Below are 17,569 nucleotides of genomic sequence, written 5' to 3'. Positions count from 1 at the left end.
GATGCATACTAAGGTAACCACATGATGCCAACGTTTCTCTATATGAAATGCAATCTCGCTCCCATCAAATCTACTGAGGTGAAGGTCTCATACACAGCATGCAAGGTTGCACTGTTACATTTTCTGACTGCACTCGTGGTGTGAGTACTGACGCCCACATGCACACCTGGCACTGGAGCAGCCACTCCACAAGGGAGCTGCATTGACTCACGCAAGGCACCAGCATTTCAGAGGTGGGAGAGAGTCCTTCGTAGACCCAACTGCTGCTCTCTAGGACTTCTTCTATATCATGGTATCAGCCTCTTAGCCAGCAACACGCTGCCCTAGATTCCAGTGCTGTAAAGGCACACAGAAGTTCAGCAGACACAATCAATCTGTTGGTAGTGTAGGACTGAAACAGTATGTTAGGACTGACATCCATTGCAGAAGAAAGAAGGTAAATGGCATGAGAACACTTTCTAACAGGGAAGCAAAGGAAGGCAGAAGTTGCCATATTCTGCAGCAGGACCTACAACTAGCACAGATCAAGTGTATACACATTAATGACTTCAATTAAAGACACTTATCTTCAGAATACCTCTCCTTTGATATCATTTCTAAAGACGGTTTACAATGAAATAACAGCATTCTCTGCTATAAAAGCTTCATTTACCCTTACCTCATCTCTTTTCATCTTACCCTGGGCCAAGTCCAGATCTCATCTGATGATGCATCATTTTAGCTCCACTAAAGAATAGCAAGACGTTAAGCCAGCACAAGAAAAGTAATAATTTTTGTGGGGTTAGAGAATTGACTAGTCTTACTTAGCAATCAGATTATTGCTAGAGCTGGTGCAGAGGAGGGGAAAATTGCATAGTGGAGGAAGACATGGGCAGGAGAAGGACAAGCTTTTAAAAACATTTAAGAACCCAGTAGCAAAGTAGGAAAGGGAAACAAGTAGGGGGAGAAAGACCCCTTTTTTTTTTTCTTCTTTTTCAGCAGCAGTAGGATGATAATTTCTCTTAGATTTAGCATTAAACCATACCTGAAATGAGATCAAATCAATCAGTAGAAGGACAGACATCGATTACTCCCAACAATGTGTTAAATGAGCAATAAAACCCAGATTGATGTTCAGAGAATACAGCAGCTAATTCCTGGTGCCTGTGTTTTCTCCCAGTATACTCAGAACATCTCATTAACATGAAGCTCTCAGATTCTCCTGCTGGGAGCAGACAACAGCAAGAAGCAAACCTGTACAGTTATTTTTTCTTTTATTAGCGATCCTTAAACCGCTAGTTAATGAATCCTTTAATTTGCCTTTCTGTTATTGTGGGAAGTAGTAGTAATGGTTCAAATTAATGTTCCCAAACACATATCTAATTAAGTGAAAAGGCATACTGTTACAGTCCTTCATCAACAAGATAAGGAGTGATTGAGGCAATAAGCCACCTCCAAGCAAGTTTTAAACCTCAAAGCAAATTTAATTAACTTGCAGAAGAATATACAGGAGAAAGCCACTGTTGTTAAGATGCTCTGTGTTAGAGACAAACAAAAAAAATCCACAAACAATATAAGATGTCTAAAGATATATTATCTAATTAAAAAAAAATCAAATAGCTTTGAAATCAATTTCTGATAAGCAACTATCAAATTTTAGAGCACAGTTGAACAAGCCAAACTTGAATTATAAAAACTAAACTACCACATCTCAAGAATGACCTCCAGTGAGCCTCCTGTCAGTTCACTGTTTCAATCAGAAGAAGCTTGGAGAGAACAGGGTTATTTTACTTTTACTTTAAATAATCTTATTCTGCTATATATTCTGGTATGGTCTGAATAAAACCGTTAAGGAAAAAGAAATAATGAAAAAGTCACAAAAAATACAAATAAAAAAATAAAAGAAAAAGAATGGATTAAAAGGAAAACGTAACCCATTATTTCAAACCTCAGGATTTCTGCCCTGATCTACTGGGTTTGAGACAGGATTCTAAGTTGGCTCTTGGTTTACTAAAATGTCTGGTACACTTATAACACTTTTTGATTTATAAAAACTAGAGTCAATAAGAGTTTACTGTGTTGTCTGGGAACGAGGAGAAAGAAGGCAATGCACAATTTGCCAGGACAATTCAGACACTGCTGTATCCTGCCCCTGAGCAGGTCTTTTTCCTACTCAATTGACCTTTCCAGGAGACTAAAAAAAAAAAAAAAATGCCACAGGAGATATGACAAAGCACTTTCACATAGGAAAAGAAGGCAAAGTTGTTCTTGGGGAAATCCATGAATCTCCATGCTTACTGGCATTTCGAAACATAGTATTCATTATCATATTTGATTAGGTGCTAAGTCAGTCCACTAAATAGCATACAGAGAAATGTTCAACTGAATATTTTGTCACAATTTATCAGAATAAGATAAACAAAGAGCCTCTCATTTCCCTGAGCTCAGTGAGGAGCTAATGCCCTAAGAGTAATCCTTTGCTGATGCCACTTAATTATAAAAGTAAATTGTCTTGCTGTATGGTGCCTTTTTTTTTTTTCTTCTCTTTTTTGAAGAAAACAAATGAGATCCCTTGAAGATTTCAGTTTGCAAAAGAGCTCATTTATTTTGTCTGCCAGGTCATACGTGATGCCAAGAACAATGCCTGCGGCAAGCTGTAAAGATAGGGCAATGTAGCTATATTCCCATTGAAACTCTGTGTCAAAAGCCAATAGCATTCCTGTAATGTACTAACAGCTGTTCTACATTCTTGAATTCTTTCTGTATAGAGTCCCCCATTAAATTATTTTCTTTTCTTTAATTTCATTTTACTTACATGTATAATCTCTTCCAATTTAACACATACCTATTGAGAGAAACAGTTCCTCTTACATTAAATCTAGACCCAACTGACATAACATTGAAAAATCTGTCATATTCTTCACATGCTAATTTTAAAACACATAATACATAATTATAATACAAGTAATTCTTCTTCCCCTAATTTAACTTCAGAAATTGAACTTTAATCTTTGCTTTTCTTCACTATGCACTTTGGACGGTTACATCAATGTTGGGCAATACAATTTCTCCCTCTACCTTTTCATATCCCTGGACCCACCTCTTCTACCCCATTCCCCCTATTTCTTGAAGCTAACTAAATGAATTTTTCTACTCAAGCAACTTGTAGTAAAGGGTACCAGGCAAGCAGGGCAACTATAAGTTGTTACTGAGGTCCAGGCTAACTCATCCATCATTTTAGAAGATATTCCTCTCCTTCTGAAGCCCTCACCAATAGTACACATATATCTCAATTTGCACAGCAGGCTGACATAAGACAAAATGATATGGTTTAAAACAAAAGTATTACAACTCTTATGCTTCAGATTCGAAATACGTTATTAAGCAGACCTGTTACATTGGAAGAGGTTAAAGATTGACAATGTTACTTGACACAAAACCTGTGTCAAGCACTCAACAGCACTGCTAGCTTTCCTTTTAACATTAAACTTGAAGGTATAATTGATCCTGTATTGTATAGCAATGTGCAGAAACTACAGCAGTCACAAATAAAAGGCATTGCACTTCATGACAGGAAAAAACATATGATTGCGACCAAAGAGAGAAACATCTGCCACAGTTGAGGTGCAAGATATGTGAGAAATTTGAGAGGTGAACAACAAAAATTGACTATAGTTACTTCTTTCAACTGAATTCAGAGAAACGTAAGTGTGCACACTAAAAATAAGCCAGACTGAGCAAAACCCAAACTTTACTCAGACTGCCAATCTCTCTCCTGAATGGGGGTGGTGAAATGAGGTAATAGCACAGTTGTTCCAAAACTTAGGCAACTCCTCATCACAAGGAAAATACTAGTGCCAGGGCAGATGGGATGATTAAACTGAAAGCGTGAAAGTGTGAGCAAGTATTGGACAACTTAAGATAACACTCACAGATCTCTGTGAATGGTGTAACAAAACTGAAATAAGACAAGGATACTTCAAATTAATCAACCTAAAACCTGCAAGAGAGCTGGACATTTTGCAAAACAAAATATCAACTGGAGATTTCTCATGAGGACTGGAGGACAACCTGTGCTCAGGTGGAAAAAAGAAAAAAAAAAAAGTGTTTTTGAACAGCAACTACGGAATGTCCACAGACATCCAGAGGACCAACTTTATTTCCCAAAATAGGTAAGCAAGATTAATTTTAGCAATACAGGACTGGATATGACCTTTCTGGTAATTGCCTTGGATGGCAAATGTTATAATATAGCGTCCCTTTCGTATATTTAGAGTTCTCTATCTCAAAAAATAGTTGTTTTCTTGTTTTGTTCACACTGGTAAAATGTGACAAAACTCATTGTTTCTTGACTAAATTACCCATGTCCAACTTAAAATTATTTGGTTTTCTGCCAATGCTACTGTATAGTTTATGCAGCTATTTCCTTCCCTAGATGTACTCACTGATAGATTCATGGGCAGTTGCTGTGCACAGGCTCAGCCTTTTTTCCCTACACTAACTCCAACCCACTTCTTTTAGCAGGCCTTCTTTATACCTTTTTCCAATTTCAGTTAATCTTTTTTTTTTTTTTTTCCTGCTACAGTTTAGGTCTCCCAGGTATCTTGTGCAATGGTGTCAATTCTCCTATGTCACTGCTGGAGATAGTTTTCAATGAATTATGAGATCTGATTTGAGTTTTTATATAGCTGCATGACATTGGCAGCCCCCTGCGGGAATCCAGTGTGGATCCCAGATAGGATCCTCTCCACCTTGCTCATTAAGATAAAAAAGTCATGAACCTCTTCAGAGGTTGTAGACTTTTGAAGCCAGAAGAACATCACTCACTGTCAGTATCAGTGACAGAAATGGAATTTAGGAATTTGCAATAGTATTGAATTTTCACAACACATTCATTTGGCTTCTGAGATAGAGAAATTTTGGCAAAAAGTTCACTGAACTCCACTATGGCAAGAAAATGTAATTATAAACTTAAGATGAGCCAGAGCACAGCTCTGGGCTATGAAAATCATTTTTGAAGAACACCACCTTAACTAAAGCAGAAGTCTAGAGGTACAGGCATCACCTCCCAGTTTTGTTTCGATGCTTGAGAAGTAAATCATAATGGGTGTATTTCTCTTGACAGTGTAAACCAAGTAATACATTAATACAAGTTTATTTGTAGCTTTGCCATGTGTCACATTGCTACTGAATGACTGACTACACAAGGGAAAAAACATGTTAGAAGACTATGAATTATCAATTTCACAACTGAAAAAGGAACTTTTAACTGTTCAGATCTTAGTGAAATCACATGTGACATAGCTATTGTTTTTTCAGTAATGAAATGTGCTAGTACAAGAACATAAGAAGATTATGTATATATATATATAAACATTTTTTTTTTATCAGCAGTCCTGGCTACCAGGGGAGGTCCCACTGAACTGGAGGCTAACAAAAATGATGCCCGTCTACAAGAAGAGCCAGAAGGAGGACCCAAGGAACTACAGGCCTGTCAGTCTGACCTCAGTGTCAGGGAAGCTCATGCAGCAGATTATTCTTGAGTACCACCATGCAGCACTTACAGGACAACCAGGTGAGCAGGTCCAGTCAGCATAGGTTTACCAGAGGCAGGTCCTGCCTGACGAACCTGATCTCCTTCTACAACAAGGAGATGCCCTCAGTGGATGAGGGAAAGGCTGTGGACGTGGTCTACCTAGAATTCAGTAAGGCTTTTGACACCATTTCCCACGGCATTCTCCAGAAGAAGCTGGCTACTCAAGGCCTGGATGGGTGGTCAGGAACAAAGAGCCAATGTGAATGGAGTTAAATACAGCTGGAGGCCCGTCACAAGTGGTGTCCCCCAGGGCTCAGTACTGAGGCCAGTTCTCTTCAATATCTTTGTCAATGATCTGGACAAGGGCATTGAGTGCACCCTCAGTAAGTTTGCAGACGACATCAAGTTGGGCACGAGTGTTGATCTGACCGAGCACAGGAGGTCTCTGCAGAGGGATCTGGATAGGCTGGGCCGAAGGGATGAGGCCAACTTTATGACGTTCAACAAGGCTAAGTGCTGGGTCCTGCACTTGGGGCGCAAAAACCCCATGCAATGTTACAGGCTGGGGGAAGAGTGGCTGCAAAGCTGCCTGGTGGAAAGGGACCTGGCAGTATTGGTTGATAGCCATCTGAATGAGCCAGCAGTGTGCTCAGGTGGTGAAGGAGGCCAACAGCATCCTGGCTTGTATCAGAAACAGTGTGGACAGCAGGACAAGGGAAGTTATTGTCCCCCTGTACTCTGCTCTGGTGAGGCCACACCCTTGAATACTGTGTTCAGTTTTGGGCCCCTCACTACAAGAAGGACATTGAGATGCTGGAGCATCTCCAAAGAAGGGCAACAAAGCTGGTGAAGGGTCTAGAAAACAAGACCTATGAGTGGCAGCTGAGGGAGCTGGGATTCCATGATTCTATGATTGTTTAGCTTGGAGAAAAGAAAGCTCAGGGAGACCTTACTGTACTTTACAATTGCTTTAAAGAAGGTTGTAGCAAGTTGGGGATTGGGATCTTCTTGGCCTCCAAGTTGTACCAGGGGAGGTTTAGATTAGATATTAGGAGAAATTTCTTTACTGAAAGGGGTGCGTAGCATTGGAATAGACTACCCAGGGAAATGGTTGAGTCACTATCCCTGGAGATCTTCAAGAAACGTGTAGATTTAGAACTTAGTAGCATGGTTTAGTGGTGGCCTTGTCAGTACGAGGTTAAAGGTGGGACTAGGTGATCTTAGACGTCTTTTCCAATCTGAATGATTCTGTGATTCTCTCTCTCTCTCTCATTTGTAGGAATAGTCCAAGAGAAGTGATTGCATATCAAAAGATATTCCACAGGGGATGAGGAATTAACAGTGCATTCTCCTCACTATGTTTTATGAGAGCACATTTATGGCTTAGGACAGAAAAGGAATTCCTCTCACCAGTCTTAGGAAATGTGAAACCTGTGAAGCAGATGTGCAAGAAACTTTAACTAAAATTTAATCCACAGGCCATAGTACAAATACAGTAATATTTATGCTCTGTTCAGATGACTTTGTGTGAAGCATATCTACGAGCAATGTTTTAAAGAAAAACACAAGGAACTGATAACTCGACACACACCGTCACTCAAAAGTTCATTTCCTCTCTTCTCAAAACTTGCAAAAGTTCACATGTTCCTGACACCCGTCAAAAGGCTGCAAACATCACTCCCGAAAATGAGCTGAAAAGTCTACACCACATTTCACATGAGTGGATTCATTCTCCATGATCAGGCAGACTCCATGTAAAAGATGCAAGACCAACGCTTGCAGTTTGGGGGACTAGAGCACCACAGCAACTGGTTCCCCATCTACTGAATCTAAGACCCCAAGACATACAACGCCTTTCACCAAATAGTCTGGCACAATGCTTTAAGGAAAAAAAAATGTATTGAAAAGAAGATACTAATAGCAATAATATGAACAGTTAGGGAAACCTGAAGGTAAGTGCAGAAAAAAAAAAAAGAACAACAACAACAACACTGTGGAAAAGCTCAACATTCAGAATAGAAATACATAATATTAAGTAAGGAACAGAAAAATCTAACAAATTAATGAACACGTAATAGCCATCTTCACTGGGCTGCAGAAAACAAAGATTTCTGTTGTGCCTTTAGTAATATTATTTTTATTTATGCAATTTTAGCCACAATAAGAGATATGAAGCTGTGATGTTGTAGTAACTTGCAGAGAAACCAAATGAATCCTGTTGCTCCTACTGCATTGAGCCTTTTGCAAAAGGCAGAATTGGCAAGTGGTATTCTTTCATAGTCACTGACTATTCAAGAAAATCATTTGCAGCTTATCCCATAATGATTCAACAGACTTCATTGAAAGCACAAATTCTAGAGAAGGTATTCTTCCCTGAGATTCAGAAGCTACATGAACAGTATGGACAACAGAGGGGGAAAAAAAAAGTGTTTTTTTTTCATAGGTTATTGAGATCCATATATACAGTGTGCACTGATCCAAGATGCAACTTCATGTGACTGTGGAGAGGCTCAGACTGCTCTGACTTACACTGGCTGTCTTCATACAGCATTATGCCTCATTTCATTTGGCAGCTTACGGAATAGCAAATCAACATGAGCACACAGTAAATCCCATTTCAGGTGTGCCAGACGTAAGTATCTACTACATAAACAGAAATGTTTCCCCCTTACAGGGGCAAAAATTTTCTGCAGTGCATCTTACGATTCCATACAATCAACCTCAATTTCAACTAAGAAACAAATTGGGAAACAGAAATATACTCTAATGTTAAATGTATCACAAATATGAAGTCACTGGAATTTTGTAAATTTTAGACAGTAAAATATATTCAAAAGGAAGATTTAAATAATAAGTTAGTTGGATTAAATCTTTGCCAACCAAAACATTTCACTATACTTCATATGCTAAGGGAGGAAAAACTGGTGTTTAATGACTGACGCTGCTTCACTGTTGACACCAAAGACAGTGTCACTATTTATCACAGCTTGCAAAGTACTGTCTTACTGTGAGGAAATGATTATCACTGACTTCACCACTAATTCTGCAGACTTTAACAGTTCGTAACTGCAATGAATAATTATTAGAATCACCCAGGCAAGAACAGCAGTATTGTATAGCCAAAGTTGGGATCATTACAAACTTTATGCTATACTAACTTCTGTCACAGTGTCATAAAGCATCTCCCTTGTTCTACTGTATGCATCTAAAGTTTGAGAGTACTCCAGGACATTCCTCTTTAAAATGAGAGAAGTACAAGCTACTGTGCATTCCTTGATACCAGGTAGTCCATCTTCCAACTCTGGTCAGGAATAAGAGAAATAAACACACACACACTTCAGGTGAGTGGGTGTGGAAAGCAGGGAAGTCATGAGAGCAATCTGATGTTAGAATTTGACTCGATATTACTTTTGAAAGAACAAAATCCAATCTGATGCAACATGGAAAGAAAAGATATTTCTCACCTTGCTCCAGCAATAAGCTCCTTTTGTCCCGGGTCAAATGTTAGCTGTGAGAAGTCTACAGCATCTTCTGCTCTGAACACATGTAACCAAGGGGCAATTTCTAAAACAACGAAGAAGAAATAAATGTTACTGTAAATGTCGCAGTTGTAATACATCAGGTAGTCAGCATTACATTTGCAGATACTGTGGGGCTGCAAGTTTTCTTAGTATGGTCCTCTAAGGAAAGATAGGCATTATTACTACCATACCACATAATCTTCACTATAGACCTGTAAAACAGGTTGGGCAGTCACCCAATAAATGTTTGAATGAAGTTTTCTAATTGTGTTCTGATTTATAAGCCAGATGTTTTTCCTCCTTAGGTAAAGCATACAACACAGTACAATTACAATAAACCGGTAGATACACAAATGAAGTCAGATTAATTTTCCATGCATCAGAAGCAGATGAGGACTAGCATTTTTTGTTTTCTTCTTTAATGAAGGTCCGACGAAGTGGAAAGCAATGAGGAAAATGAGCAAATTTGAACTTTCATCATTTTCACAATAAAGAGGTTGAGACATGAGGGAGGTAAGAGGGAACATGCTTGAAATTCAAATGAACATTTTTTTTAACCTATCTTTCTCAGACCAATGTAGCGCTACATAAAGCACAGAACAGACAAGTGGATAAGCTGCTGAAATTCAGCAACAAGCTTTACTTTTATTCAGAATATGAATCTATTTCTAGTTTCAAAGTCAAGCACTCATAAATAACTGCATGCCAGCTCATTATATATTTGTATTACTACTATTTTTACACCCGCAACAATAGTGTGGTTCTATCACCACAAACATTTTTCTGGGAACAGAGCAAGATTCATTTACTTACTGTTACACAAACACATTGATTTCCTAAAATTTCAGTAATTATACTAATGGTTCTTTAAAGGAAGTGAAGTTGCAAAGAAGCCTTTTCCTCAAGAATCTTTCCCCCAATTCTCAGGATATCAAAGCACTTTTATTTTATTTTATTCTAAATGTTTGCTGTAAATCTGTTGTCTGGAACATATGCAAAAGATAAATAGGTCTATGTATGTATAACACAACGGGCTGTGGAACTATTGACTTAAGGACTACATATCTGAAAAAGACAATAAAAAAATACCAAAGGTGAACACCTGGTCATGCCCACTTGAGACACAGAGTCAACACCAACCACTGAGAATGCCATGACAGCGTCATTTTTGGAACCAGTATCCCCAGCTATGGCTTAGGTTGTCAACTCCCTTTATAAACTCCCTTTGCTCACATGCATATATTCACTTTTGAAAATGTTTGGGTTGAAATAATCCATGTCTGGTGCCTGTTTCAGGATGATTTGTTCTTAATTTAAATATTAAAGTTTCTAGCACAAGTAGGTCATCTATTCCTACGGAGAGGGCCCCAAAGAAAAATGTTAATCTGTGTCCAAATGTTTTCAGCCATTGCAGAGCAACATTAAATGTACTGTGCAGAAGCAGTAGCATCATATATTTGGAAAAAACAGATGGAACCATGCAGTAGAATCACTTGGGTGTCAGAAAACTAACTTCAGCATTTTTAATGACAGCCTGTATGCATCTGGGCAATTACAGGACTGTAATGCCAGTTTGTACACGTTCTGCAGAATTTGTAGCTAAATTCACTGTTGTTTCCATCTGTGCTGGATAGGTTCTCAAAACAGGGCAGGAGAGGGGATGGGGACACATGTTAAATAACTATGGTTACAGCTGCCACCAGCTACTGCTACACATGCTGTGCATAGAACCTAGCAGGATTCAGTAAGAGAAAAAATATATATATATTTACACTTATACACACACACTATATGCCTATATGGCCTTATATATATTTATCTATTTATATTTATACATATAAGGCTACACAGGAAAGTCTGACATAGACATTTCCTAATATTTGTGTACTTGATTTTACAACCTCAACGGTTCAGTAACACCTGTCATATCAAATAATCAATTGCAAATTTAAAAAAAAAAAAAGTTGAGAAATCAGGTAGGACATGAAGATAAGGAAATAGAGATATAAGTCTTTAAGAATCTCACTCTCATTCAGGACTTTAAAGCTGCACAAAAGGCAGAAGCTAGAACCCAGGCTTTGAGTCCAACCAAGCCAGAGAGCAGAGGATGCACTAGGGGCTGGAAAGACAACCCAGGATATGTGTTCATGCCAGAAGTCTACCAGGGAGACTGAGATTCAAGGAAGCAATTCTTTTCCACTAGCTCTGCTGTCTCAGCGTGACAAAATAAAGCTTCAAGGTACAGCAAAGAAGTGGTCGAGACCATTTCCAGGTTTGGAGCAAGGGGGCAGAGGCCTGGTGGGGCAAGGCAAGCCCAGGAAAAACTGACAAGAGAATGAGGACTTGTTAAGAAATCTATCTGAAATCTGATTCCCCTCTGTCACTCCAAACAATAAATTATTTTATCCTTTCTCTGTTGCATTCAACATCATTCTTGCTTGAGTGAATAAGATCAGGAAGAGCAAATGGCAGCAAGAGCCATTCTTCGCAGCAAATGCTCTGAAATTGTGTCGTGTGCCAGAGTGCCATCATGTATCTCACAGGAACAAGCCTTTATGGAATAAAACTTCAACTTTGTGATATTTCTGTATGGGAAAACTAGCAAACAAAAACAACAAAGACAATCAAACAAAACACAACTGTTAAAATAAAAGCTTCTTGGTAAAATTCTGCTTTGAGTTACAATACAGAAAGTTTATTCTGTTGATTTAGTTGAAAAATTAGATATAACATCATCTAAACATCAAAATCTAGCTGAAAAGATGTAGGCCTTTCCATTCTGTTATGAATTATCTCCTTAGAGTCAGAAATGCGTAAGAAGCTATTAAAGGTCTATAAAATATTTTTCTTAGAACTAAAAACTCATGGTAAAGTAATAATAATAATAATTTCTATTTATTAACGCTTATCACATTGATGCAACATGACATGCTTTACAAAATAACACAGCTATATATTTTGTATACTACAACATGATAAATAAAGGCGTAATTTAATTAAGCTGCCTGCTGACACACAACCTCGCTGTACTGCTTGCTGATACTGGTGACAAGCTGCAGCAACCCCTCCATTTCACAGTTCTCTCTGACTCCTGGCATTCCCTCCTTTTCCCCTACCTTCACCACAGGTGCAACAGAGTAAAACAACTAGCCCTTCAGTGAAGTCTCTGTTCTCACTCCTGATACTGAAAACAATTATTCAGACACACCTTCAACCCGTTTTTTCCCCCTCACCTTTGAAGCCAAGTACATACATTTACATTCCCACTGATACTGTTCTCAGGCTTAAAGCTGTGCATGCATAAGTGTATATGTTGTTTACATACAATCATGACAACAACAGGTCTCCAACACATGGTGGGTCCTTTCAGTACTACCGTAATATGTTTCTATCATTAGCCAGTACATCCCACTAATATAGGACTGAAATCTTCAGGTCTTAAATGCATTCCTGAAAGAAAATGGATATTTTCCCAAGGAGTTAAAAGATTGGTATCAAAAGAGTCAGAGAGAGCTGTAGTTTTCTCAAAATCTCTTGACATGCTGTGAATCACTGTGGGTTTTTCAGGGTCTTCTGGAGTTTGGTTCTTTTTATAATAGCTTAGGAAGCAAAGTTTGCCATGGCTCATACACCCATGGCACAGCAAACACACTGAAGTCCCCTCAGCTTGTAGGAAAGGTCAAAGGAGGCTCCTAAAGAACTTTATAGACAAAGGAGGGTAACAACCAAGGCTGGACATGACAGCATTAGATACTCATACAAATAATGAAAGTCCAGAAATCTGTCTCATTTTTGCTTTAAAAATATTGTCTGCCCAACAGGCCCTGGTTTGTCTGGAGTACATTGTTGGGGACTAGCCAAGGGCTGCTGAGCTCTGCAGTTCTCCACAAATAAACAGTCAAGTTCTCTCCAACCTAGGTTTCATTATTCAGCCCTTCAAAGACGACTTACAGTAAACAGCCAAATAAATTGACAAATGACTAACAAGGAAGAGAATGGCTTGTTTAGAACTGAATTCAGAAGTGATCTTTAATGGTAACTAATGAAATCAAGAGATGAGACTAAAAATGTACCAATTTCATTAGCAAATTAAAAGATATTTTTAAAAATCAGTAGTGTTTACAGTGTACGTATATGGTACCTCATGCAATGGTGTCCTTTTGTGTAAATAAAGAGCAAAAAGTTAAACATATGCAGAACCACCTTCTTGAAGAAACTTGAAATTAATAATAATACTGCTGAAAACCAGCAGATTTGCAATATTAACAGAAGTCTCTGGGTGGCATCGGTACAACAAAATCGCTAATCTTATCATAGAAAAATGTAATATACTACTGCATGCTGAAGTTATTCTAATTAAACGTGTCTAATCTAAGGATGATAGGATAATCCCTATCTTCCTGAAGTTGTATAATGATTTTAGCCTAGCTTAGATCTTCCCTTCCTGTGATACTCATGTTATATTACCATCCTCTTGAAAGGGAGTGAGACAAGTCAGAAGCCTCTGCTCTGATGTGCCACACTGCCTCGTTAACCCCAGGAGAATCCATCAAGTGAGCCTCTGCAGCTGGCAAGAGGCAATCCACCTGCTCACTCATCAGCATGCCCTGTTCTGGGATTTATTTGCGGCACTTCACTCTTTAAGGATCAAGTTAGGTGCACAGGTGAACTCTTTGCTGTGACATTTCTGGACTCCATCATACCTAGCTATTTTAAAGTGAGGACTGAGAAAAACGGGATACTCTTACGGAATTTCTGTGTATCATCGGTGTCAATTTCAGTGTGATTGTTAAGTCCTCATTTTAAGCTTCCCATTATGATCTATTTCCACGAATAACAAATTCACTCAAAACAACATCATGAAAACAAGTATTTCTCTGTCTTAAAAAAAAAAAAAAAAAAAGAGAGAAAAAGAGAGAGAGAGAGAAGAAATAATGGCATGCTGGAGCTTGTTGCATCTTTCACAAGTCACTTCTGTTTATACATATTTTCTTACATTTCCAATCAATGCTCTTTCCCAGCTCTTTCAGTGTATTCTCCCCTCACAGAAATGAATTAAACAAACCCTTGCCTGTAAGTTATCGACTCACTGCACATGAAAGAAGAAAAAGTGCCACGACTCCAGTGAAGAAAGGAAATATGTGCAAATACTATTCCACAGGTGCCAACAGAACAGAGAACTCCATCAAAACAATTCAGCCAAAGAACAGCTGCACTTCATCCAAAACAAATCACAGTTCATCCCTACTTATCCAAAAGGGGATGAGGCTTAATGTGTCAACAACATAACTTACTTTTCCAGGATTTATTCAAGGTACATTACTCAGCACTCATGTACAATGACTTGCTGTTTTAAGTAATTTTCAGCTCTAAGGTTTTTATTTTTTGTATTTTTTTTAAATTAAATTGCTGGAAGAAACTGGCTACGTCTACACAAGTATATCATATACAGGTGTTTGTTTCTCAGATAAGCTTCTGAAAACACAGCTGTGAACAGACTTCTAGATCATGCATCAAGGCTTGTCTGTGTGTCATTGTAGTGCTGAGAAACCTATGCTAGACCCGAGCAAACTGCCTTGCGCACTCCTCAAGCTGCAGTGACCTGAAGCTCCATCACAACTAATTCACTCTACTTCTGGTGCATAGCATTTAAACTATACATAGTAAACACTTATATTGTGTTTAAACCCATACAATTACAGGATACTATTTAAATATTTGTAAAGTCATCCTTTAAATGTTTGCATTTACTAACTTTAAGTCATTCTTCACATATTTTTACTTACTTCGGACCAAATTCTTTCTCTATCTATACTGGTCTAGCACTGTTGCAAAACATGCCAGAATGAGCTTTTTCTTGACGGAAATGTTCCTGTTGGATGCATTCAAAATGAAATCAAAATGAAAACGTCAAAAGTATCTTTTTCTTTTTTTTTTTTGAGAGTAATGCAAGACAATAAAAAATCATAAAATACTCATCTAACAAATATAGTAAGCACAGCAAATATTTCCCATTTCTCTTACAGAAAAGGCTCATTCTAAGAGTTAGAAGTAAAAAGCAATATTCTAATTATACTCATCTTAAAATCTAAGCACAAACATCCACCCATGCCATTCTTCCATAAAGCCTATGATAGAAGCTGAATACTTGGAAGATAGCAGCCTACTGCAAAGCAGAGAAAGACTCCTTGTTATAGGCTGCTTTTCCAAAACCTGTAATTCCAGACATATGCAGACATCATAACTTGGGGGGGGGGGGGAATGTACCAATAGTAGGTAAACAAAACGTGCTAATCAAATTGAAGATTTAAATAATTATTATAAAAATTAAGGATACTTTAATGTTGATAATACATTGAAAAATATAAATACATTGATTAGGTGATTAAATAGTAAAAGAACTATGAAGTTTCTAAAACAGGGATCCAAGAAGAAACAAGAAAATAAACCATAATTTCTGCCCTCCAAGGAAAAAAACAAACAACTGTACAGACAAGATTAACTAATACAATCAAATCCTTCACAAAAAAAAAGATGGGAGTTACTGTTTTGCCAAGATTAAATCAGCAACCACAGACTAAAAGATTCCTCTTTTAAGTTTTACCATACTACATTTGGTACCCCTTTGGAAACATGAAAATGTGTCAGATCTCCATCTGCAGTTCAGAGCTCATCTTTGCTAATATGGAATAAAAAAAAAATTAAAAAAAAAAAACCACACACAAATCCACAAAAACAAAAAGACAAAGCCAACCTCAAAACTATGGCTTTCTTTCGAGACCCACTATTCTGGAGGTCTCTCTAGACCAAGAGCAAAGCAGCTGTCGTACTCCTACTATCCATCACAACCTAACACCATCCTGAAGTTTGCCTTTCCTTCCAAAGACAACTTCAGAAATCAAGAAATAAATATGCAGCTCTGGCCTTATCTAGAAGATCTGCCAGCTCCCCAAACCCCTCTCCACTTTAAATCATCTGTATAAAAACAAATCCTAAGACTATAAATCCCTTGACATTATCCAGAAAGTTCACCAGTTGCTTATTGGGTCTCTGCTTTTTAAAAAAACTATTACCAGCCTCATGACAATTTTGGAGATAACAAAGCAGGGCTATACACAGTTTATTTATTTTTATTGGGGAAAACAGAAAACAAAGCATACTTAAAGTATACCTCTTGACTTAAAACTATCACAGAAGAATGAACTTGAACTTCTTTCTTAAACTTGCTGTAAATTTACCCACTTCTACCCAGCTCCTCACATTTTTCATTGGTGCTCTCATTAGTCACAAAGTCACAGCCTCAGCAGTCAGCTTACAGTTCTCAAGGCAAGGGAGATGCAGTCACAGCAATTGCCCTTCCCTGGTTCCTTGACCTGCTTTTACAATCTGCTTTAACCTCCAAAGTCTCAAGGTCTAAAACTGAGCCCACATTCCTGTCTTCTTTGCCCAGTCAAAACTTCCCCAGCTAGAAGCACATACTTCTGCATTCTTATGTGCATGCATATGTCTTTTACTGGGATAATTAAAGGGAATTTGGGTTCTGACTGTCTGTGCCCTCAGGGAAGAGACAGTAACATCTGCCGCAATGACTACTTATTTCTTATTTTTCTGAACAAGGGGTTTAAATTGTTTATGTTTCATTGTTCAAACACACATATTGCATACAAATGCAAGGTATAAGAGAAAAAAGATTGAACTCCCACCTAGATGAAAGCAGTTTCAGTGCTACAAGCACAGGTTTTATATGCTTAGGATCACTTGAGAGTTCTACAGAAATTACACAGTGACGAGGTATCAGACATGATATCCAGCTAAGAGACTTTTTCATTTTTTTCTCTCTCTTACACAGAAATAGTATAAAACTAGAGGAGAGAAGAACAATAGAACCTACTTTGCAAAGTTATGCTAGCCAGCTGGCCGAGATATCATTAACCATACTCTTCCCACTTCTAAGAAAACAAACCCTTGACTTAAACATAGAGCACCTGATGTTATAATGTTCTTAAATCACAGAGTATCAGTCATCTGAGGATAGCATTGTATTTAAAAATAATAACTAGGTATGCTTCAAAACCGTTTGAGTTGCCAAGAACTGTGCTTAAAAACTTTCTGTTGCTTGATCTTCAGCACCTTTTTTTGAACAACAAATGTAAAGTGACTTACAGACTGTTGCATAAGCCATAAACTGAAATAAGGATTTTCAAACCCTAATCCACTTTAAAGCAAAAAGCCTACCAATCTTTACTAACTGTCCAAAGTAGGAACCATGAAAAATATCATGCTGCAAACTACCATCAAGAAACAAAAATTAAGGAAAAAAGAGATGGGAAGAGTCAATACTGAAGCATTTAGGGTCTGGGGGCTCAGTTCTGTGTTTTTCTCCATGGTGCATTTAAATACAATACCAACTTATGTTTGCCTACTTGCAGATTGCATTCAACTGTCATTCTAATTGTTTCGTCATTGCACACATCTGTTCTCAATATTTTGCAATGAAATATTCATAAGTATCAGCCTGAATGACATCACCTTG

The 17,569-nt window shown here is 37.9% G+C and overlaps 1 protein-coding gene across 6 annotated transcripts in view; it reads right to left on the bottom strand.

The window, feature by feature from the left end:
- Positions 1-17,569, bottom strand: part of SEMA5A (semaphorin 5A) — a 332,344-nt gene that overhangs the window by 199,518 nt on the left and 115,257 nt on the right. For all 6 annotated transcript variants that reach the window (XM_040548220.1, XM_040548219.1, XM_040548221.1 and 3 more), the window contains exon 4: positions 8,980-9,079. In XM_040548220.1, coding sequence (XP_040404154.1) covers positions 8,980-9,079 — 100 coding nt within the window. The remainder of the gene's footprint in view (positions 1-8,979; positions 9,080-17,569) is intronic.

The sequence above is a fragment of the Cygnus olor genome, chromosome 2 (assembly GCF_009769625.2).
Source record: "Cygnus olor isolate bCygOlo1 chromosome 2, bCygOlo1.pri.v2, whole genome shotgun sequence".
Taxonomy (NCBI): Eukaryota; Metazoa; Chordata; class Aves; order Anseriformes; family Anatidae; genus Cygnus; species Cygnus olor.
Note: the sequence above shows the minus strand (reverse complement) of the source record. Positions and strands in the feature narration are given on the sequence as shown.